Consider the following 25,605-nt stretch of genomic DNA (forward strand, 5'->3'; position numbering starts at 1 on the left):
GAGAAGATGGGGTGGGGGGAAACGAGTGTTATTACTGTGTGGGGTTTTACTGTACTTTTCAACATGCTTTTAAAAAAGAAACATGTCTGAAATAGTTGGTTTCTAGAAAAGTGTCTAGAAAAGAGTTTCTAGACAGCCTTGTGAATCTAAATTACCAATGTTGACAGGTTGAAACAAATTTTAAAAAGGTTTGAGAAAGAGTGAAAAAAATAGGACATTCAGAGGGGCACTCCACAAACCAAAAAGGAAAGTTTCTTCTTTGTTTTTGCACACTGGTGCTAGCAGATAAACATCAGAAGGCAGGTAGTATTATGGAAGGTTTTATGTGAATTAACTCAATAGAGGAAGACGTTTGTGTCAGGTCTTTAACCACAGCATCCTGAGCACAGTGCATCTTGTCTACAGCTCAGGGGCTTTTTCATGTAAGGAATGCAAGGTTCCTAAATGATGGGCTAAAAAAGCATGAACAATGAGAATGGGTTCACTGCAAAAACAATGACACTACATCTTTAAAGGGGTAACTCTTATCCCCACTGTGAGGGTCTAGAGAGAAATGATAACTTTTGTATGTTATTTACAGTTTTATGTTAGCAGTATCATGCAAGAATCAATATACTCTTACTCCATCATTGTGCATCCTGTTGTAACAGGAACACAGTAAATTAATATCCTTTGAGCTAAACAAATCCTTTTATTCCTCATGTATAAGCTAGCTCACATGATTTTCTAAATAACATGGCTTTATATGCCTTTTTATGTATTGAATTTCAGTGGGGATCAGTGTTTGGAACTATTACTATCAGAACTGGTTGCTAAATGAGCATTTCTGTTAACCTTTTATGGTAGATTTGTTAATGATGGTTTGGACATATTTTTGAGGTCAGGATATTTTGTTCTGTGACCAAAACCATATTTAGACAATAATCTGTTATTTGCCTTTAATTTCAAAGGTTTTATTTCCTCAGCTAATCTTACTGTTGATGTGTGTTTAATGAGAGTATAATGGTCTGTTCCAGATGAAGAACACCTGGAGAAATCAGTAGTTTAACCTGCTGCCCATGAGCTCAACAATGGACAGAATCCTTTTTATACCCAGCAAAATGTTCTATGTGAAATTTAAATTCATTTGCTGACCCACAATTTTGTGGCCAGCAAAACCACGTTCCTTACCATTAAATCACGATGGAATATTACTTGAACAGAATTTTAAATGCATCTGAAAGTTGATGTCCAGTAAAAAGGCAGTGATAGCTCAGTAGTTAAGGTAATTGACTTATAATTGGAAGATTGCTGGTTCAATCCCTGCCACTGCCAAGTTCCCTCTGTTGGCCCCCTGAGCAAGGCCCTTAACCCTCAAGTTCTGTTCACTCATAATTGTAAGTTTTCAAAGTCTGTTTCTAAGAAAGACCAAATCCAATAAAAAGTTATGAGAGTTTATAAAGTCCTCCAGCAGAACATCTTCCCAACTTCAACTATCAATTAAGGAGAAAAATTTGGTTGACACTTTCTTGCACATAAAAGATCATCTTTCCAGGAAACACTGATAAACTGGCTATTGAAGAATCACGAGTCAAACTGACTCAGACACTTCTCATGTAGACTATAGGTCTATAAGAGAATGTGTGATCAAGCTGAATCAAATGAGTATCAGTTGCATTTCTCATGAAAGGAAAACTCAAACACTTACCCAACAATTTCCACCCAGGAGCTCTGCATCAGAGAGCTTATTAATGGTGAAAAATAATCAATCATGTTTTGTTATGGCCTCTATCACTGTTAAGATTCCAGAAGGGCCAATCTGTTCTTGGAGAGATGCAGTGAGTTTCTGAAGCTTGGTTTGGATTTAAACGTTTAATTGCTAGATTTATTTACTCAGTATAGGATGAAGATTTTGGTTTATCAATAAAGTTGATGTGATGGTGCCTACCTGTCTAAACAGTGTGCAGAAGAGAGTATGAATTACTTATAATGACCATTAAAAGTCACCTGTTTTTGATTGTGAATGAAACATCATATAATTTATTGTAATAACAGCTGACCCACCAGCTATTACCAGCAGACTCTGGAGGAAATCACTTCATAAAGAAACTGCAAAAAGTCAAACTTTGCTGTAGTTTACTGCCCAGTGTGTGTATGTGAGAGAAAGAAATGGACATACACAAACTAAAGAACAGAAAGCAATAAGCTATATAATGTCTGCATGTTTAGGTCAAGTTAGGTCAAGTTGTGTACTGTACTTTCCATTTCCTACAGATGAATGCTGATAGGCTGAACACTGTTGGCCATTTGGAGGAAGAGAGTTCTCTCTTCACATTAACACTCAAGAGGGAGAGTCTGCATGGAGTATAATGTGTGCACATTGAAATAATTTCACGTGTACTGTACTCTCAAGTGCTGAGCAAAACGTTTTCATAATGCGTACAGATCACCACCAAATTATAACATTTTATACAATCTTGTTAAGAATGCATTCTGTGATTTTTGGTCAACAGCTATTTGCAGCATTTAAAGCAAATGAATGTAAAAGTTTAAGTAGTTTTTTTTCATTGTCATTCTCATTTTTTGACACATTTCACAAACAAAACATATAACCGAGTTCCTTCTAAAAGGAACTTTCCATATTCAGTACAATTTTCTGTTGGGTTCAGTTAACACTTAAAATAAGGAAAATGTAAAAAGTAGTATAACATTTTATATATTTTTTTATTTATATTTTTATATTATATCTTGCATTCAGCAACTGCAGTGAACCTATGACTTCACCATACACACAAACTTATTTTGAGATGCTCTATAGGTCTTTTTTTAACAGCTATTTATTGTTTGTTGCTGTTCCTTTTCAACAACTAAAATTCTTCACTTGATATCAACAGGGAGCATGACTGTATGATTTGAAAACCTTGAAGAACTTTTTAGTTTGTGTTTCCTGTCTTGTGGAATTAAGAGCACAGTTAACGAGTCATTTATAGAGCACATTTAAAAGACAGCAAGGGTCAGCCAAAGTGCTGCACAATAAAATCTTGTAAAATTCTAAGACAAAATAAAAGAAAAAAAAGCAATAAGACAGTGACACTAGTGATGTACATGCAGATTGAACAGAAACATACTGGAACAGACAACTGGATGTATGGATACATGATTTCTAGAAGGACTCAAATAATAGAAAGTGAAAATGAGTTTTAAAGATTGATTTTATAAACATCTATTGGGGAATATTTGATAAAAGCCAGGACACTGCTATCTCACTAATAATGATGTATGAGTTGGGAGCCATTATGCTTCGGCCACCATGTTTAGGTGTTTTGAATTGCCAGATGTTTCATCTTCCCACTGCATTGGAAAATATTTGTTTTTGATTAAAATACTTCATTTGTACTGTTGCAGTCATTTGCATCGCTGCATTGATGCATATGATTTCATTGACAGTATGGTCAGGTACTTTCTTAACACTTCTGGCTATTGTTCTGTCCTCAATTTCAGTTTATACACATTGTTATACATATTACTGTTATACACACTACCTCCTTTCTTGAGATGCATGGTAAAAAAAATTTAGTACATCAATTTTTCTGTGTTATTGCTTTGATTATTGCATTAGAAATGCACTGAAATTTCTACTTTTATTGGTTGATTATTTTTTGTTTCCTGGTAGTTATTCATGATTCAAATGAGCAGAATTGTATTAGTAAAATTCAGTGTTTAAAATGAGTAGACTGGGCACTGTTGTCACAATGGCAGAAGACAATTTCTCTGTGGTATATGTAAAGAACTGACTTTCAGTATAAAGTCCTCTATTAAATTCCTAAAGACAGCATTGTTAAAAGTCATAAAATTGTGCTTTAAATAAGACACTAGTTCAGTAATTTTAAATGAAGAGGCTTTTATTTACAGCAGTATTGCACAAGTTCAGCACAGCAATGTTTCAGTGCAAAACATAACAAAACAGATGTAAAAACAAAAACTATGACTTTTTGCTACAAATGTACTGGGTCTGCAAGGTGGAGTCAAATCAGTTTATTTGCGGGTGCTCAGTGCAACAACACTGAACAACTTTAAAAGTGTTAGGTCCAGTGAAGTAGTATGGAGATTTGCCTGAAATTCATCTTCTTTGAGAAAGTTTGTTCTAGAATAAAAAGTACAAACAGCTGGAATACCAGGGGTTTGACAATGTCCTAATCATTACATGGGGACTTTAAGGAAATTAGTTGGAATATATAGTGCATAGATACTGAACAGATAGAATGGAAGTCTCAACATTTACATACAGTAGACAGAAAATTCTTTGGTTTGACTGGTAAACCTGAAGTGGCCAAGAAAAGGTAAAATGGCCTGGGTTTTTTCATTTTGGCAAAATGAAAGGAATTAAAAATATATCACTAAACTCATATACACATAACTGCACATTTGGACGTGTGTTACAAGTGAGTTTTTAATTTCCATGTCTTCTATTCATGTACTTAATACATAACTCATGATAATGAACACTTCCCAAGAACTTAGATCTGGAATAAGACCTGAGTCTACTGGAACACTTAATGGAATACTGGGGCAATGGCAATACAGAGGCTGACAAAGACAATAGCCTTTGTAGAGTATAGTTATAGACTGAATTAGGAAGGAAGTCCATTTTGTTCTAGAAATATCCACAGGTAAATCCATAAAATCCCCTGAGTAATTAAGGCTAGTTTTGTACAAAATCCTGAAATCAAGTTTATCTAGACTATTAGGTCAGCTCTCATTCTTGAAAATCCATCAAAAACATGAATCTAGCTCCGGTGTTCTCTTCTATATCTTAAAGTGGTGGTAACCAACAATGATGTTGAATGCATACATTTAGATTATTTCCACTAAAAGCATTTACATGTGAATTTAGTATGTTACATTTCCAATGGGCCAAAATAAGTTAAAAACAAAATCATGTTGAAGGGGGAGCCTTCCTCTATAATCTTTTTTGGAAGTTTCATTCACTCACTGTTTTCCATTCACTTTCTCTGAAGGAAAATGCTGCCTGACTGTGGGTGGTGTGCATATTGAACCTCCAGCAGTATTTAATGACTTGGCATCAAAGCATGGAGGAGGCACCAAGCCAAGGTTAACGTTTCTCTGGCAAATAACACAGTGTGAGAATAATGCTTTTGCTAAAGGATTATTCTTCATGACAGCCCAAATGAAGAAACAAATGTACTCAAAAACATCCGTCTTCAATTTCTGACTTTGTGCCTTTACACTGCGCTAACAAGCTTTCACTTACCAGATGTAGAATTTATCCACACAATTCCATTTCATTGTTCCCCAAAGGCCATAAGGTAATATATGAATATTCAAATAATTTCTTATAACTTCATGTACAGATTATTCAAACAGAAGTGCAAATTTTGACTCAGTGAAGAATGGAAGGGCAGGCAGAACTACAACATTACCGCAGACTGACTATCATCCACTTCAGTAAGAAAAAAGAAAAACAATATACAACTTAAATAGAACAGTGGCAAATAAATACAGTATACAGATGCTTTAAAAATGGACTGAATGAAGCTAATGGAAACTGCTGAAGAAAAAGGTAACATCAGGCACAACGTCAATGAAGGCACATTTTCCACACCTCTTCATGTAAGGAAAAACTGCATGGAGAGTCCTCTCTTCCCAGTGTTTTAATGGCTCAGCTTTCCACCAATGCAGGAAACATTGCCGTAAATTACTCCAGGTTATGTCCCAGAATTTTCATTCTTAGCCAGTATGTCCTCCTCTGAACAGGGAATGTCAACATCAGACAGCAGAAGAAAGCTTGTAAATGCAGATAGGTCCACAAGCAGAGAGAAGAATCCCTACGTGCAAGAGAGGGACAGAAAGATAGAGGAGCGTGGGTTTGGTTCTGCTGCTTCTTATGTACATATGTACAGTCTGGTGCTACTTGTCTGCTGGGTGGGCAGGGTGCCCATTATCTTCTTCTCAGGAGAAGCTGTAATAGGCGTCCAATCAGGAGCCCAATCCACTGCAGCAAAGCGGGTTCATTCTGGGCAGGCTGTTGGGCTGCACCACCATTCCTCTCCACCTGTGGAGATGAGAAATTAGAAAATTCATTTACTTCACCACAAGAAGTAAGCAGGCCTGCAGACATTCACACACTTGCATTAAACATTTACAAACAAACATGAATAACTAATTTGCTAAACAAATCATGTGGAAACTCATTAATAAAATCAGCAGGCAAACACTAACATGCAGCTTGGCACATACACACTTGTTAAGCACCGCCCCCACACACAGCAGTCATCTGTCCTGAAAGCCATGCCCTTAGAAAACTAATAAAATTATTTCAGAAAAATCCACAAACAATGTACAATAAAAGCCTGGGATTTTTTTCTGCAAACTCATTTGTCCAGGAAGCGATCACTTCAGCATTACACAGTGGAATAAATGTAATTAATATTAACACTAGCTTCCAGGTATCATGTCCTTCTCCCACTCTGAGCTCCTGTCTTCAAAAGAAGTGCTCCAGCTAATGACATGGACTCTCCTTAGATTGCCTGAGTAAGACCTGGCTGTGTTGAGTAAGTGGCCTCTTTTGGCCTTCTTCAGTGTTACACACAGAGTGACCATGATAAGAAATGGCCACTTTTCCCTGGGGGCTCTTGGCAGGAACTCACAAGGAAACACAATCCAGAGTGAAAAAGGAAAAGACAAAAAAACCCTTTCCTGTACACAATAAAAGAAGGGTGAAAAACATCAGGCTTAGGGGACTGCCTCTACTGCGCCTCCAGGACACAATTCTCTCATGTTCAGCTATAAAGTTGGATAAAAGTGCCGGTAACGATTAAGGAGACAAATATACATATATATAAAAATTATTAAAATGTGGATTAAGGCAGGTGTGAGCTTGAAGGGAAAAAGACAGGAAAATTAAAGGATGTTGACCTGGAGCATGTGGTTGGAATTAGTCTCAGCAATGCCACTTTTCTAGTTGTGTGTGTGTGTGTGTGTGTGTGTCTGTGTGTGTGTGTGTGTGTTCAATAAACAAATGCAGACGGTGAAAAACAAGAGGAGCGCTCAATTCAGAAAAACACAGCCAAAAACCACAACGTGCCCAAGGAGTAATTGTGTGCTCAGCCAGAGGAAACAGGTGAGGAGGAAGTGGAGTAAATTGAGGGAGATTTAACCCTGCAGTGTGACAGAGGGAGGGAGGAAGGGGAGAGAGAAAGAGAGAGAGAGACAAGCCATTAGTACCACATGAATGACTGGGTTTGGGGAAGGAAAGATTTAATTCCTAACACAACACTCAGTATGTCACCAGGGTGACATTTGATTACTTCAGACCAAGTGTGTGTAATAGTGCCAAGCCACATCACTTTGAGTCAATGAATTTTATACCAGATGATTCACAATGATGCAGATACGTTTTGAAGACCAGCTTCTTCAGCATGCCACCATGTGCAAAGGGCAGCCATGTTTTCATACAATACTATAAGTCAATCACTGTAAGTCAATATTCACACCAAAATAAATGGGTTATTAAATATTAAACATAAACTTTTAATTAAATATTAAAAGTTATCAGGGTCTAGTTAGTAAACGCAAGTTATCTCTGATTTTGATTATCTCTTAATTTAAATTTCCCTATTTATCTCTAGGTTTTATTTTATTTTTAGTTACATTAGCATTGTTGAATGAACTACTCCCTGAACAAGTCATGACAAAGGACATCCTGAGGTCTAAGCGTACGCGAAAACGCATGCAAGACAAACAGAGGAGTCACAGTTGAACAAAGCCAGAGCACTGCAAAACAAGCCTTCCAGCCTGACCGAGCTGCCACAGCATGGATGAGATGATGTGCAGCTGAACTAACTAGTACACATGGCTGCAGTTGCCGGAGGAGAAAAAAACATGCATATGTATACATGTACTAATTATTGTGTCGAATGTGCGTTCAGTTTAGGCATGCCATGTGATGCGCGCGCATACACACACACACACACACACACACACACACACACACACACACACACACACACACACACACACACACACACACACACACAAGTAATAACTTTTTGTTCACTGTGATTAAAAAAGAGAGCAAGGATGATTGAATTACCATTTAATTGTGTAGTATCTACAGTAATATTAACCTTTAAACCTAATTTGCTGAATTTGCTCAAATGATTTATGGAAAGCGATTTTCTTGCTTAAGACTCATTTGAGCTGTTGCAATTTATGTTTCTTTTATTAGCACAAACTACAGAATTAAATTAAAATTCAAATCAATTTATCCTCCAAAATCCATGATTTAATTCAATTCAAGTACTCTGTGGAAGAAAAGGCAGTATATCAGTAAAAGAATTTGCATTTGCAAAAGTGTGTGATGAGGCTTTTTCAAATTACACTAATTACCTCAGACAATGACATGTATTCACGCTTAATGACACCTATTGCTAATAGTAAACTGTCAAACCATTCATTTCATCCTTGGTGACAACAACTGTCAGAGCTCAGTCCTTCTGATAGTCAGTCAATCAAGAGAGGAAAAAAATTGCTCAAGGGAGATACAGAGCTAGCAGTTACACACTGCCAAACAACATGTCTGAACATGAATGCCATTACCCATCTCCTGAGAGGTGGCCATGTGAGTCAATAGAAGTTTCAGTGGCTACAATGGCCCACAGTGTTCTGCTCATTGGGGAGGGGAAGAGGCTTCACAACAAAAGCACACTGATGCGTGGTGCTGCCAGTGATCCAGCACGTGCGCGGGCAGGCCATGCTGCAAACACCACTCTGGTCTGCAAGTGCAAGCCAGCTCTGAGGCCAAACTGCTGCTCCATATTAGTGACAGGTCTGCATACTGCAGCAGAGTGTGTCCACTGGTCTTGCACCAGTACTTCTCACATCGGGCCTCATGAAACATGAAGTGAATGGGCACTGTATGACCCAGCGAGGGCAGCATGATATAGATAAAAGCACTACTCTGCAATGGTTATGTTGTATTCATGCATATTGAGATTCCAATATGCTTTGCAGCAAACTACAGTAAACTACAGTACTCTATGTGAGATGAATCCTTGTCAAGACCTATTCTGTAGTAATTACTAACAAAATATTCTCAGTGAAGAGTGAAGAACACAGTGCCATGGTAAATTCTGTATAAATGAAGAGGTGTGAACAGAGAGGTGTAAATGGTCAAATTACAAGTTCTCTGACAAAACTGCATGGGTTTGACCTGTTGAGGTCAAGCAAAACTGGGCAATGGTAAAAAAAAAAATTTGTCAGGTTGACACTTGAGGCAACAGGACATCGAGTGTTGACGAAGAAGGCCCATAACCAGATGGGATATGTGTGAAGGATTATTCTAACCTAAAAAGGGATAAAGTCAAGTTCATCTTGCTCCAGTATCCTGAGCCTGGCCTTCACCTTAGTTCAGTTTTTGTCATGAGTTGTCAAGGAAGAGGACAGAAAAGAAAACTGAAAGACAACCCATTGCATAATTACATCAAATCCCGAAACTGGGTCAAGGTTACCAAGAGCAGGTGATGTGTGTCCATCAGGCAAAACAAACGTGATGAATGACATCACAGATATGAGCAAATGAAAATAAACAAAACAGGAGGGGAAAAAGAATAGTAACCCCTCCATTTTGATAGTTCACAGGCCAGCTCAATTCTGACCCTGACTAAGAGAAGGTCTAGCTGGGCCTTGAGTGTGTCTCCATGGCGCTAAGTAGAATGACCCAGTGAATAATTAGAGCCCAGAGTCTAACCACAGGGTAAACATAATGAAGTCAACTTGTCCCAGTCACATACAAGCCCTGCCATGCAACACACTGAAGATTTCTCTCTCTCTGTCTTACTGGTACCACTGACTTCATTAGCAGCGGTACCATGCAACTATTACTATCAGTGGTAGGAAGAAGGGGACATCATAATGTTCTTCATCTTCTCTTATGGCATCATGTAAACGCACACCCATCATTGCACTTATTTGGTGTGAACGTTAGTGTTTTACTGTGTGTGGATGCTGGTGAGTAATGGTTTCCTGGAGAAACTGACACCCACATACAAAAAAACAATGTCCATCCATGTTATTGTTTAAAACAGTATGCAACAGTATTATCCAGGGAGGCAAGTACTAATGACAACTATCTTTAAAACTTTTAGCTTGTGTAAAAAAGCATTCTTAAATGCATAATCAGTGACTCTGGTAGAAGCAGACTGAATCTAACTGTTTTGAGACTCCACTGCCAAACAAATACTGCTCCTCCCTTCAGTGTTCCCTCCAAAACTTCACACACATCGTGACTGACAGGCAAGGAATTTTTTTTTTCTCTCTGAGTACACAGTCAAGGCAAAGCAAGTTTATTTGTATAGTACTTATCATACAAAGTGGGAATCCAAAGTGCTTTACACAGACATAGAAGAATAATAAAGCTTGTTACATCCCAAGATCTATTACCTCGGGTATACTTTATTCACAGCATTCAGAAATTGAAGGAATTTTACCAAGCACAGTGTCCTAATTTTGCTGACCCTAAGTTTAATTGATTATTTGTTTTGCTATTTATTAATGCATACAGAAGAAAACACAACCTACAAAAATTAAAATACATAATGTCACCTAACGAGATTTAAAAAAAAAAACATTCTCTTGCAGTCAGTCTGAATGCCAAAGCAAAGATATGTGGTCTGTTACAATGATGCAGAACACCAAGAAAGTACAAAGAAGATATAATAAATGTAAATGTAAAAAACTGCACTCAATCATATTTACTTGACTTTTCTTACCTCATTTCTTGAAATGTTTGTCTTTTTTGAGCATATTTGTACTTCACTCAGCTGTATAAAACTCGGACATAATGAGACCTAAGTTTAAACTGATAATCTAATCTGCCCTTATGCAAACAATAATGCTCAATATGTGATGAATATACAAAGATCATTCTTGTGAATATGGCCAATATGTGAATATGTGCCTTTCATGCATACTTTGGTCCTGAGAGAGCCTTTGGAAAGAATGCAAATAGTATAGTTACAAGTAAAAATTCCTAAAGCTTTTAAAAAGGTCTTGCAGAGAAATGACTGAGATAGTGTCCTGATCATGTGCACAATCTTGGTCATACCAAGCATAAATTATTTATTTTAATTAATATAGTGCATGCAATTTTATTGTAATATATCATAAACATATGTATATATCATAAACTGACAATGAAAAGGCAAAAAAACCCCAAACATGTTCTGTGGAACACAGAAGGATGAACATATACCACTATACCTGTTCTTGTTTTTGGCACATGACATCATCCTTTTTCTAACATCCTAGTAACTTCTACATGGAGTTACAGGAAAACATAACCCAAACACAAACGTGACAGTCACCGCTGTGGGCCAAGACCTGAATATTAGTCATTGTCTCGACAGTCAGCAAGCTGGTATAGCCTGCTCATCAAGATATCTGCAATAGGTGTAATAGAGTGAGATCCTTTAAAGAACACATAAAATGCTAATGTTATTAACAATGGAGGAAAGTTGCTTTATGTAACCACTACTATGCTGCTATGCTACTCCCTTCATTTATTATGAGTAATGTTAAAATGGTTGGATGAAGTATTCCTTAAACCTGTTGTCTTACAATTCCTCTCTCTATTTTTGTGCTCTAAAACATAAGCATGTTGTAGAGAAATAACAGAACAACAAAAATATGATCTGAGATCTAAAGCATAGAGCAAAAAAGCATCCATAAGCAACATTCTTCTCCAAAACACTTTAAAAACTTAATAAATTAACATAAAATAGAGCCATCACTCTAAAATTATTTTTGGGATTTTCTTCAACAAAAAATAATCTGTTGTATGGAGCCAATCAAGATGAACAATGATGAACCAGAGAGAGATTGGCCAATGGCCGATAAGGTATTATTTGCATAAAGAGCTCACTGCAATTAACCAGCACTCCACACTGCAAGGCAGCTGGAGACTCTAATACAATGGCACACATGCCATTGTGTATTAACTTCTGATATAAACCCACATGCCAACAGTTATCACAAAGGCACACTTAGCCAGTCTAAAGCTTTAAATATTGTGTGAGAGGAAATAAAGGGTCAGGATTTATCCACAGATTTATCCACAGGACCACAAGCGTACAGGCCAGAAAGCAAGCCACTGCAGTTAAAAACATGCTTAGCTTTTGACCTCTAGTTCAAGATCCATTGCATATGTACAACTCTTAGTACAGAAAGTATGCTCTATGATGTAAATTCATGCATTATGATGTATAATTAACATGTAATAAATGTCTAATAAATGGTATTAAGACTGTTTCTTTTGATGCTTACTATGAAAAAACACTAAAATAAAAACAAAAAATATTATGGTTTAAGAAGAGGCATGGGTGCCACCAAATACACCTCACTCCTCACTCCATACCTTAGGGAAGCACCTAGATTGCAAATGAAATGATGCAATGTTCAGCAATTCAGTCAAGAAAACACACAGATCCTTCCAAATGAACATGTGTAAACACTCCCTGAGCTCTCACCCTCACCTGAAACTTTCACATGCACTCTCTCAAGCAGCTACTCTCCAGCTCCTGATAATGATCTCAGACTAAAAAGTTGACACTGGATGTTCCTCAGACAACACCAAAGCATGTCAGTATTACTACGGTGAATGAAATAATCATCATCAAGGATATTGTGCACCTGACGTTTGTATATCAGCAACCTACACACAAATACACACCCATACCCATGCATACACACCCACAAACACACACACAGTCACATACACGCACTCACACGCACACGCTCACATGCACACACTCCTACACCCATGTGCCCATGCTCTCACATTACTCACCCCCCGAAAATAAATTCGGTTGAAGTCATCACCGATGCGCCGCAGCTCCTGCGCGACGTACAACTCCGCTCGCATGTCCCTCACAGACAACGCTTCATTAGGGGGTCCGGTCCATAACTCTAGAAACACGTGCACATAGAAACTATTAGCCTGCCATGCAAATTAGTGGCTCTTCATGAGCACTGCAGCATGCATTGTTTTTTTGGAAAAGCATGCATAATGAATTCAATCTGACACTCAGGCGGAAGTGTCAACCCTGTATCAACCTTGACAGTCTATGACAGGTTTTTCACTGATCAAAGATGCTACAGTTCTTTTGATCTGAATCTTAGTTTTAGAAAAACATGATTTAACTTAATTGACTGACATAATATTTTCACAAATAAAATTCTGCCCTTAGTGTGACAGTAGATATTGATAAAGTTTTCAGTCTGTCTGCCTCCTGTTTGTTATTTTATGTTTGTCTGCCTCCTGTTCTTATTTTTTTGGATAATTTCCTGTATTACATTTAATATTATCGTGGTCAATCATCGAAATTACAACAAATAATATTTCACCACCTGAAAAAATTCAAAATATTTGATGAGAAAAAATAAACAATAAGCAACATAAGAACTGATGACCTCTAACAGGAATTTATAGATACATTTTGTGGTTTTACATTTATATTTCCATTTAAGGAATTTGGCAGATGCTCTTATCCAGAGCAACTTACAAAAGTTATTTACTCATAGAATGTATCCTAGCCAATACATTAGGTTAGAATTCAAGACACCATTGAACTAGAATACTATTCTACAGTATAGAGACTACAGGGATCAATGCTGATGCTTAGAAGTGTGAAACATATAAGCTCTATCTCTACAATATTGATTCTGATAAATATGATTTTGATCAACACAACTGGGTGTCAGAAACTTTGACAATGCTATATACAGGTGAGATAAATCAGCTGTCCTACTCTGAGATGGGCAGTAAATCTGGGCACTGGTCTGAATAACAATGAAGAGAGCATTGAGGCTATGCGCTATTATTACAACCACAATCTGGCTGAACCTGCATTGACTCTCCAGCTATGACTCAAGTGAGAACCAGTTTTACTGTTATTTCTCATGCCCAATCATACTACGACCATATGCTACTCATTTCCACACACAGCTAGAAGAGACTAACTGAGGCTTTCACTATTAAATCTCTCAAATCTCACTCAAGATATTACTCAAATATGTGTCCTACTATTACTAGCATGCCACAGGCTAATATTATTGACAGCGATATTGTCAGGTGATAATAACAGCTATGTTTTATTTGTGGATGGCTGTCTCTGTGATTGGATTAATCTGGAACGTGTTCGGTTTTGACCTAAACACGAGTACTTTTTCTGTTTTTTATATCTATGTCTTAGGCATGGCTTCCACACCAGAAATTTCACCAATTTATTTGATCTCCTTCACAACTAGCCGGCAGTGGCTTGGATGATCCACAGCCCTTGACTGAGGGTTGCCAACAAAGATAAACCTTTTGATATATCTCATAAAAAACACAATGAGTCTGCATGTGCTGACACACAACGAAGCCAAACAAGACATCTAAACAAGCGGCTTTTGGTCAGTTAACCAAATTGTGGATGAGACAGTTGAGAGGCCTGATAGCTTAGTGCTGCTTTCCATGTCCATTAAAAGTAGCCTCTTAGAGACAGGATGCTAGTGAGGCACTATAAGCACAGGTCTTATCACTGCCTCCTATCTCTGGGGTCTCAATGGGTTAGAGCAGGAATATCACAATCCCGTGTCTAGTCTTTACAAAAGGCACAGCTCTCTATTTTGGCTGCAGGCAGGTGAAGCTGCCCACCTGAAGCCTCTGCAACAGTATGCAGAAACAAAGACATCGTATACTAACTTCCTGTATAGTTTAAACAATGCAAAAGAAAAAGGTGGGTTTGCAAGATGTTGATGCTCAAACACACCTCCTGTCCCTTGAGATGTACATACAAGCACATGCTTGTAAACATGCAAAGTTCATGTATGTGTGTGTGAGTATATGTGTGCATATATATATATATATATATATATATATATATATATATATATATATATATATATATATATATAGAGAGAGAGAGAGAGAGAGAGAGAGAGAGAGAGAGAGAGAGAGAGAGAGAGAGAGAGAGAGAGAGAGGATCTGCAGTATGACACCTGACACCAGGGGACAGATAATTATTTTCTTTGGTTCTTTAAAATATTCCCTATCGCAGCCACAAACCATAGCTAGCATGATAATCGCGTTACAACTGTGCCGATTTGAACACGGGACTTCGTTTACAAGAAATCGGACATATAGCAGACGCCGGCTCGTTCTACATTTTGCTACTCGGTAACTTGTGTCAAAACAAACGTGCAAGTTAAAAAGACGATAGGCGCTTCATGGCTTTCATTAACACGAAGTATGGGCTCAAACACACGCACAGCGAGAGAAACTTAAAAATGAGAGCGAGTATACATGCAAATATCTTTGAGGATAACGCAGTAAAGTGAGTGAACGTCAAATATCTACAGTGCTATTCTTTTTATTTTGCGAATTTAAACTCCGTAGCGCACAATGTTGTGTTTGCCACAACATATTAACAATTTACAAACTTTGGAGGGGAGCCTTACCATAATTTTGACCGTTGCCTTGCGCTTCGGAAATGCGTTGCAGGGCGTGAATTATCACTTGACTAGATGGACTCGGAGTTTGAGTAGACGTGCTATGTGTCATTAGTGGAGAGCTTGGCTCACTGTCGAACGAAAAATATCCACTCGAGGATCTGGAGAGAGTTCGGAATAGAGGCGACCTTGAATGGTAACCAGAAAGACTACTTGTAATCCCTCCCCTAAATTGGTCCCCTTGGTTCGGATGAGAGCAGTCAAACTGTTCGGGCCGGGAGGCTGTTCCGACACCGGTGTTTTCTCCGCTTTCCCCCTGCTCCTTTAAGAAGGCTGGGCCATTGGCCCGGTTTTGCCGTCTGCAGGACAAATAAAACAGCAGTAATTACTGTTTTGCATGCGAATTGGTCAAGAATATTATTTTTCATGTGGAACCTAACTCACACTAACCACCGCGGTTATGCATTTTACATGCATATACAGCACATGCATGAGAGCTATACGTCTCGAACTGTCGGCTGAAAAGTGACAGCCTGGATTTCGTTTAGTCAACACTGCCCGCTATGTTTACTACGCGGGCCCGACCATCGTTCTCCGCGACGTGCTCACTGTAGTTTCTGAAACGCGTCGAAAGTGGCCCAGCCGCGCGTGTAGGAGCCCGGTAAACTGCGCGTGCCCAGCCGCGCGTGTAGGAGCCCGGTAAACTGCGTCACAAGTAAACTCCACTTCAAGCCAAGTTAACTTCCTATTTCTTCCTTCGATGTGACTCCCTAAAGCCCGCACTCCAAATAATCGAATTCAATTTACAGGTGACATTAAAGTGTGTATTCCTATAAACTGTCAAACATACACCCGATAGCACATCAGCAGTAGGAACTAGGCGAATAATTCCCTCATACAAAGAGATTACCGAATACGATGGTTTATTATAGCTAGTGGGTTTGTAAAAAGAAAAATACAATAATCCCCTTTCTCTGAGCTAACAATTCTAAAACAATATAATGTAATTTCATTTCGTAACTCACGTGAAACGGAGTCTATGACTGACTCAAAACTGCAGACTGTTGCAGCACTTTCTTAAACAGAAAAGGGTAGCTGACAGTCTCGATGATAAAGTAGCCCAGACCTCACTAGCGCACTCACTCTACCTCCACTCACACGTTTATGTCCGCAGGGCTGCTATGAAAACTTGGGAGTCTAAAGAGCGAAATATAAACATGTGTTCTCGGCATAAGATATGATTGGATTACTGCTTATTTGATTGGCAGTCAAGAAGCCAAACAAAACTCATCCACGAAAAAGTTTTCTGGAAATATGAGCACCTCCTAGTGGTTCAACCTTGGGTATTCGGCTCGGCTCCACAAATTCGCAAAAATTCAACATCGCGTGCTGAATAATAAATAAGAAATATAGATAATTAAACAGCGCTATCTTATACACCGCTGTTTGTTAACAAAATCATATGTTTTTAAAAATTTTATTTAATGGAAAGCCACAAAATCTCTGACTCGGCTGCAACATAGTGTACACCGTTTTGCGTATTACAACAACAAAACTTAATCTGAAAACGGACTGCCGTCTTCACGGGTTCCCTTCTCCAGCCTTGGTAAATCGGAAGGAGAAAGTAAAACAAAAACAAACAAGTGTTCTTCTATCCTTTGTACAACATGGCTAAATAATTAAGTCTGTTTAAATGACACGTTTAGACCACTAAGGGGAGTGGACATTCCAGTCACTATATTATCTACTTTGCAACCTTGTCTGTGAACAACTACGGTGCGCGTCACCATTTTCAAGAGGCAAGACCGCGCGATGTGATGTTTCATTTTTATGGTAACCTGCGTGCCTAATAAACTTTTTTCTTCGTATTTCATTGGTAGATATATTAATATGGTTATTTTGGACTTACAACAGCTAAAGTTCAGTATTCTGCAATAATCGTAGAATTTTACACAAAATTAGACAGGCTAATACATGCTTTTTATATCTTAAATCATAGCGATTTTACAGCAATATCGTTGAATTCCAGAGAAAGAAACGTACTGTTATTTAGCACTAACAACTCATAAACAGATTTTTAATACTTTTGGGAAACCTAACTGAAAGCTGGTTTTGATCGGGGTGCGATATTTCCTTCTCGACTTACCTTATCATACTCGAAGATCATAGGATTACTGGATTTCGATAGATAGATTTCGAAAGATAAAAATGACAAGGAAATAGAATGCAACGAAAACTCTGTTTACATAAAAGGCCAGAAAACACTCTAAAAGAAGTTGCATCCAGAAGTTCTTTGCAAAGGACTTTAAAAATGTTATTAAAAATGTTCAAAACTGTGTTGACGGTGTGAAAAAAACTATCCTGGTCAACACCGTTAAACAACATCCACGGGATTGTTTCCGAGTCTTTTGTTTGGTCGCCGTTTGAGAGTAGTGTACTTCCTCGCAGCGGCTCGCGTTTTGACTGAAGCATACAGCGCGCACGTCTGACTGCTTTGCTCAGCGAGGCATTAGTGTCTGCCAACATGGCCCGCCCATCAGAGAGGGCGGGATCTGTAATTTTAACCAGATGGAAGTGGCTAAATCAGCCTGAGCAGTCCTCCAAAGGTAATTTCCATAGTAGAATAACTGCAGCTGTGAAATATGCATTTGTGCAAAAGAACAATGTAAGCTAGTATAGCATTCATACTATATATTTTGAACAAGGGGACCATGCTTTGCATTACATATAATGGAAGTGAAAAATAACAATCACACCTGCAATTTCCTTTGTAAACTTATAAGCATCTGAAATGTTTTATTCACTTGTAGAGCTATGCAAAAGCTAAAAACCACCTACATTACCACTGTCCTCTGGACACTGTCACAAATATCCAGTGCAACACTGTTTTAACTTTTTCAGTATAATATATTGGTAAAAACATGTCATAAAACTAATGCACCATATCTACTGTTTTCTCAATAAAAACTGAAGCACTTCATAACTTTTAATTACCCAAGAAAAAGCATGAAGCATAAATTGCAGTCCTGACTCATATCAAGTGAGTATGAAGCAAGTATGACAGAACACTCTCTGTAGTAGTGATGCTGATCTTAAAAGAATGGTCTAGCTATAAGAATCAATGGGCATCAATATATCTGATAATGAAGAGGAAAAATGCCCTTTTATGTGGCCACTCTTGACCGTGTGCACCACTGTCAGTTTAAATAGTAAACATAAATAACAATCCAAGATGTGTTTAATTACAGCATTCTGTTAAAATCAAACTGGTACCTCTTAATATGTAGCAACTTCATAAATGCTTTGGACAGAATACAAGACGTTTGTACAAGAATACAAGCAATAATGTTATTGAACTCTTACTACCTTATTGGTGGCTCTTAAGAGCAATATCCCTGGAATTGTTTAGAAAAAGGTTGTTAAATTTTTGAAAACAGGTTTCCTGAAATTCTAATTTACATCTGAAATCACAGGACTTATCTGTGAGGTCATAGTCCTCTGCATTCCACTTGGCTGCCATTAGTACCAACAATCCATGGAATGTAACTGAACCCAGAGGTGGAGAAGTAGCACAAAATACTCCATAAAGTATCCTAGTACCTCCAACACATCTGCGAACCTATCTCCGCTAGCTCAGACCAAATGATGAACCAAAAGTGTCAAAACAGGGACAGCGGCTCAGATAGCAGTTGCATGGATACTGTTATGGTGGAGCGCATCCATGATTGGCCTGGTGCAGTTCATCAGGTACCACTGATTTTCAAGACAGGTGACATCTGCATTAAAATCTGTAAGAAAGACTGTAGGTATGCATGTAGCTTTAAACAAACTCGCTAGATTCTTCAGTGGAGGAACAACTGGAAGAACCTTTGCAGTTCTGCTTGCTATCACCATACAGTGCTGACAGACTTGCTCACTTAAGTTCTTAGATCGTACAGCAGAAGCCAAATGGCGAGGCCAAGTATTCTCTCAGAACCTATGAGTCAGCACAGAATTTCCTGGGAACACGTCCAAACACAAGAAGCATATCATCAAATTCGGCAGAGAAGGTGGGAGGGCCAGGTGTTTGGCTGCAGGGGTAATCTTTCTCCCTGAGCTGCTAACACAGTGAACATCGTCAAGGGGTAATGAGCAAGTGTCTTCAGCAATAACACCCAGAGATCTGAAAAGGATAGAAGATAGCTATGGAACAAGATTAAAACATGGATTAAGCAGCATCTTTTATTTAGGGAATCGGTCACCTAAATAAGCATTTGTGATACTGAAAGCCCCGTTAACATCCAAAGGTTCTTATAAAGCAATGGAAAAGTTATCAATCTGTTTATATGTGTAAAATTAAAATACTAATTTGAAAACACAAAGTATTTAAAACTTCCCTTTTCTGAGAAATGATCACAGAAGCAAATGTACATGTAGCTTCCAAGAAAGCACATTACAGTTTATTCATGTTTCAAGGTTTCTGAGGACAAATGAGGTTGCGATGAATGAAAATAATTCTGCAAGATGGAGCAGATAATTTACAACCACAAAAGCTACTCAACCTCAATTATCCATTCCACGTAAATAAAATTATCCATTCTACATAAAGTGTATTGTTAGTGTCTAGCACTTATACTAGTTTGATGAATTTTTTTCCATTCCATTTTAGGTCTGTTTCATTAACAACAATCAATCAATCAAATACTGGTGTTGTTTCGCACACAGCATTAAGATATATGCACACGCACCATCTTCTGAGAATTTAGCATAAATAAATTTATGACCTATTTTTATGCAAACACAGACATAGATTTAATATATAAACAAATAAGAATGATATTCTTATTAACAACATTACAATTGGTAGAATATTAGACACGGATTCCTTTTCTTGACAAAAAGTCTGACAAATCATGATGTTTAATCTGTAAAACCTCTGATAAGGTGCTGTTTACATTAAATAAATCCTAACATTAGACATTATAATAGGAAATACAAAACTGCAATAAGCTCAGCAGAGCTTAGACATGCCTGAAATTGCTAGCTGGTGTAAATAGTGTAACTGCCTCAATTCTGAGCTGAGTCCCAGTGCTGGCTGTCCTCTGCCTCAGAGCTTGGACATGGCCCTCTGCTTGGTCTGGACAGGGGGCATCTCTGGCTTTGGGTAAAATCCCCACTCTGCCCTAGGGTTGGCCACTCCAGCTATGGGTGCCTGGATACAGCATGTAGGCACATTGAAGTCTGCAACCACCTTCAATGCATCATCTTTCACTGCTCTACACAGCTCCAACAACTGCATGGAAAAAAGAAGAGAACAAACATTCTAATATGGTCAGTGTCATCAAGCAACACATATGCATTTACTTAATAGGTAAAGTAAAACTAGCAGTCCACTATTCCATCTGTGGAAAATCACAGATTCGTCCTAAGCACAGCATTGGATGACCAAACGTAAAGGCAGTGACCTGACTACATTGCCCTCTGGTGGCTACATCAGTAAAACAATATTTAGGAATTGTAGAACGTAATTTTTGCCTGCTGCTAAATAAACTACAAGGGATGTCTCAGAAGAATAACATCTTTTATTAAAGAATTGTAGGAAAAAAATATTTTTAGTATAAGAGAACATATTTCTTATGATAATATCTGGATAGCTATATTCAGAGATAAACTATAAGTACTGGGAAACCCACACATTACACCCACTGGAGCTTTTATGACACCTCATCCTAATCCATAAACATTAATATGGAGTTGGTTGCCCTTTGCAGCTATAATAGCTTACACTCTTCTATAAGATTTGAGTGCATCTGTAGGAATTTTTTCCTATTCATCCAGAAGAGTATTTGTGAGGACAGACATTGTTGTTGGACCAGAGGGCCAGGCTATGCAATCTCCATAGTTTTTCTCAAAGGTGTTGGATGAGGTCAAGGTCAGGGCTCTGTGTGGGCCAGTTATGTTCTTCCACACCAAACTCACCCAACCATGCCTTTACGGAACTTGGTTTCTGCATGGGGCAGTCATGCTGGAACAGTAAAGGGCCTTCTCCAGACTATTCTCACAAAGTTGAAAGCATGCAATTGTCCAAAATGTCTTGATATGCTTAAGTTAGGTTTCCCTTCACTGGAATTAAGGAGCCCAGGCCAAACCCCGAAAGACAATCCCATATCATGATCCCTCCTCCACTAAACTTTACAGTTGACACAATGCAGTCAGGAAAGCCCTGGCATTTGCCAAACCCAGACTTGTCTATCAGACTGCCAGATAGAGGAACATGATTTGTCACTTCACTGGACATGTTTCCACTGCTCCAGAGTCCAGTGGTGGCATGTTATACACCACTCCATCTGACACTTGGCAGTGTTCTTGGTGATGTAAGGCTTGAATGCAGCTGCTTGGCCATGGAAACCCATGACATGAGGTGCCCAGCACACAGTTTTATGCTGATGTTAATGCCAAAGAAGATTTGGAACTTCAGTTATTGAGTTAGCAGAGAGTTGGCAACTTTTAAACACTATGCACCTCAGCACTTGGCGAACCCTCTATGTAACTTTATGTGGTCCGCCACTTCGTGGCTGAGTTGCTGAAATTCTTGGAATTTCACAAACTGACTGGTTGCAGTGGTGGCACCCTATTACAGTACCACACTCGAATACAGTGAGCTCTTTAGAACGACTCATAAATGTTTGCAAAGGCTGACTGCATTGCTAGGTGCTTGTGGCAATGGGATGAATGAATGCAACACCTTAAATCAATGATTAAGAGGTGTATTCCAATACTTTTCTCCATATATGTAGTTGGCACCAACAACCTCAAAGGTTCCAGCAAAGGTTATGCACACAACTACCATTCTAATTATGGATTAAAATTTATTATTTTACTGTAGCACACAATCAAAAATTGGACACATTTGCATTCTAATAAATCTCAGTCAAAACATTAGTAGTTAAGTTATGTAATTGGGAAGAAAAAAAATTAAGTGAGAAATTAATGTTTCTAGAACTACGAAGAGAGTGCTTGCAAACATTTAGACACTTAAGCTCACTAGAGGCTCTGTAATGCGAGTGAATGGCAGTATATAGAGTATGCTCTTGCTCATTTACCAGTCATGCTGGGCACTAACCTGAATTTTGGAGCACATGCCTGTGATTATTCAAATCATTGCATTAGCTTTAAACACCATCATACTATCACCTTCACTAGTGGAAATGGAAACATTCAAACTGCACAGATTTTTTTCATTTTGCACCCAAAATAATATTTTGTTAGCTGGACACAAAAGAAAAAAAAAAAAGCAAGTGTTTAAAAAAAGAAAGGCTTAATAATATTACACATTATTCATATCACACATTTACATCCTTCTGTTTGTTTCTCTGATAAATCAGGGCTCATCAGTCAAAACCAAGGCTCACGCTTATATTTCTGACATTTACAAGGTCTCAGAGTGAAAATGTTTCATTGTCTCCTATCGGAGTACCCCCTCTTATTTGCTGAGTATTAGCGACTGAAATGTGCTTTGACGCGTCTGAATCAGCCATCATTCTTAAACGCCAGAGGTGCGTTTGACCACTATCTCTGTTTTTTTTCCTTGAACTATCTGCAATTCTCTGAAGATGAAAGGAAACGAGTTCTCTGTAGTGGAGGTTGAGCTGATTTAAAAAGAGACTAATGGTGGTCATGTGAGAGAGGCAAAAAGAGCCCCAACGACACTCCTCTGCATGTAATGAAAAATATTTAGGAGTGCCAATTGTCTATAAAAAGATACAGAACAAACACAGTCATCTGTATAGTTTATCATATAGTTTATGAAATGGCTTTCAGTTAAAGTGGTTCTAGTTAGTTTGCAAAAAAGTTTTGCTCCAACTCCCTTACAATGAAGCTGGAGGTGGCGCTAATATTGACAAGTTTAATGAGAGTGGTCAGTATACAACAGAGGCCAGGAGCTACTGAGAAAATTCACACCCTGTTGTCAAAAATACTGCCTTAAACCCCCCCCCCCCCACACACACAACACTCGTATGTGCATATTTATGATTGTGAGTACAGACTCGCAACCCAAAAATGTCATACACACATATACAGCATGAGTGAAAAGAGCCAAACCACACAGAAAGCTGTGAAAATATATGTCTAACCTTAAACAGCATACCACTCTGACCTCAGACTAATTGAAAACTGTCACTAAACCTTTAGATGTGTCTTTTACTACCATGAGAAGCTAGTGTGTTAATAGCTGGCTGTGTTAATGATGGTCTGGTGTTAACACTACGTTAATGATTGGTTGGTTGTGTGAAAGTGGGCATTACATGCTTATAATGCTGTTCTAACCAAAATAACCAAGAACTGTTTTTCCCAAGCAAAACTGCGAGGCTTTCCACAAGAACCTTCAGATGTCCAATTAAATCACCAATAACATGAAAGGAGGTCACCTGGTCCTGCATTACTGCACACCACTTTAAACCAATCAGCACTTCCTGGGGCAGGTGGGACTCTTTTCCATATTTGCATGGCTTGGTTCATAGTGTGGTTAACAGTGTGATAAGCAAAAGGCCAGCCGGTTATCTTTTTTAACATGTTTTGATCCACCTATAATAGAGAACCTCTTCATAGGAAGCCCTTTAAGTTACATTCGGTGTCAAATACAGTTGAATTTGGTACAAATTCTTCTGAGGAACTGCACTGTGGCACTGACTTAACGTGCAGTGTTCAACATACAGCACTAGGTCAGAACAAATTTTGCTATCTGCAAAGGCAGAACTAAACACCATGAGGACAGACAGTGTAAACTTAATTCATATGCAAGTATAAAAGTTCAGCATTAAAGTATATTTATAGCTATAGAGCTCAAGTATATTTGAGATTTTCTGGCACCAACCATGACTGACAGGTTCAACGCTGTGAATGCTGTGGATGTTGTGTGTAATGGCCATTTTTCCATTTCCCTAAAATGAGTTGTGGCCTCATGCTGTAACAAGAGCTATTAACCCAATCCTCAGAACATAGAGCAAAAAGCCTTAATCAAAAAGTTCAGCATTAAAGTATATTTATAGCTATGAGCTCAAGTAGATTTGAGATTTTCTGGCACCTACCATGACTGACAGGTTCAATGCTGTGAATGTTGTGGGTAATGGCCATTTTTCATTCCCCTAAAATGAGTTGTGGCCTCATGCTGTAACAAGAGCTATTAAGCCAATCCTCAGAACATAGAGCAAAAAGCCTTAATCAAAAAGCTGAAATAAGAAATAAGGTAGCAATATCTATTCAAAAAGTAATCAGCATGTGGTCATACTAACTACAGGCAACTATACAGTTTCCTAGGCTGAGAAGTGATAAGGCATATTTGTGTGGTGTTTGGCTCTGTTAGCTTTGGAACAATTGCATACAGCCTGGACAGGCGTCTGCTGACTGCATAGTGACAGACTGGTGTCAACCCTACTGTTCTCTGAGCTCCAGTATGCTTCTGTACACGAGAGAGAACCAATAAGGCAGCAGCTCTGTTTAGTAACAGCTAATTGTGAACAACTGGCCAAACCACACGTGGTGTGAGTGTGTGTATGTGGTGTTGGCTGAAGAGAAGGATAATCAATACTCTATTCACATTCGCAATCTGTCGCTGTCCCTGAGCTTCAAATAATAAGTGAAAAGGGTTATTGGACACAGAGGGTCAAAGAACCCTTTTCTTTTTAAATCTGAAGTAGTGGGGAAACTAAATAAATGTGGTTCACAATGGTTAAAATAAGTCATAGTGGAGTAAATATTCAAAGAAAATGGTAAGGTCTCTAACAACAAAACACCATTTTGCTTTATTTAGAATTTTTGGTTGAATAAATCCTTTGAATTCTGATTTCATTCACAATGTCTCATTGTCAGACATAATGCCTTTTTTTTAGAAGGTGAATGGTAGTCAGACTGAATACATACCTGGCTGCGGATCTGCCTGCTAGCCCCAGGGCTAAGGTACTTGTGCTCCAGATACCATGCTCGTTCCTGATACACCAGACTGGTGCCATGAAGAAGGCAAAACTGAAGGTGAAGAGATGAAAAGGAAAAAAAAATACAATAGATTAATATTATTAGGTTGGGTTTGAAATATTAAATACCATTACTGCTGAACAATAGGCGCATATATAAGAAAAA

The 25,605-nt window shown here is 38.3% G+C and overlaps 2 protein-coding genes across 2 annotated transcripts in view; both read right to left on the reverse strand.

Annotated features, from left to right (window-relative positions):
- Positions 1–3,869: 3,869 nt before the first annotated feature.
- bcl2l11 (BCL2 like 11) lies at positions 3,870–17,957 on the reverse strand. The gene is made up of 4 exons (XM_027028007.2): positions 17,636–17,957; positions 15,499–15,848; positions 12,845–12,963; positions 3,870–6,052 (listed from the first exon to the last, which is right to left on the reverse strand). Exons 1-4 carry the CDS (start codon positions 17,641–17,643, stop codon positions 5,939–5,941), a joined length of 591 nt encoding a protein of 196 aa, XP_026883808.1. The 5' UTR covers positions 17,644–17,957; the 3' UTR covers positions 3,870–5,938.
- A 1,945-nt stretch (positions 17,958–19,902) lies between these two features.
- acoxl (acyl-CoA oxidase-like) overlaps positions 19,903–25,605 on the reverse strand; it is a 30,520-nt gene continuing 24,817 nt past the window's right edge. The window contains exons 18-19 of the mRNA XM_027026424.2: positions 25,390–25,491; positions 19,903–20,761 (exon numbers count right to left, since the gene is read on the reverse strand). Coding sequence (XP_026882225.2) covers positions 20,576–20,761; positions 25,390–25,491 — 288 coding nt within the window. The 3' untranslated portion in view covers positions 19,903–20,575. The remainder of the gene's footprint in view (positions 20,762–25,389; positions 25,492–25,605) is intronic.

The sequence above is a fragment of the Electrophorus electricus genome, chromosome 11 (assembly GCF_013358815.1).
Source record: "Electrophorus electricus isolate fEleEle1 chromosome 11, fEleEle1.pri, whole genome shotgun sequence".
In the NCBI taxonomy this organism is placed as follows: domain Eukaryota; kingdom Metazoa; phylum Chordata; class Actinopteri; order Gymnotiformes; family Gymnotidae; genus Electrophorus; species Electrophorus electricus.

What these genes read in the sequence shown, in the direction of transcription:
- bcl2l11 (XM_027028007.2), bottom strand. An exon ending in AGGCAACGGTCAAAATTATG is followed by an intron (nt 12,964 to 15,498) that starts GTAAGGCTCCCC and finishes ACGTGTTTCTAG; the next exon opens with AGTTATGGACCGGACCCCCT. An exon ending in ACCGAATTTATTTTCGGGGG is followed by an intron (nt 6,053 to 12,844) that starts GTGAGTAATGTG and finishes TCATCTCCACAG; the next exon opens with GTGGAGAGGAATGGTGGTGC.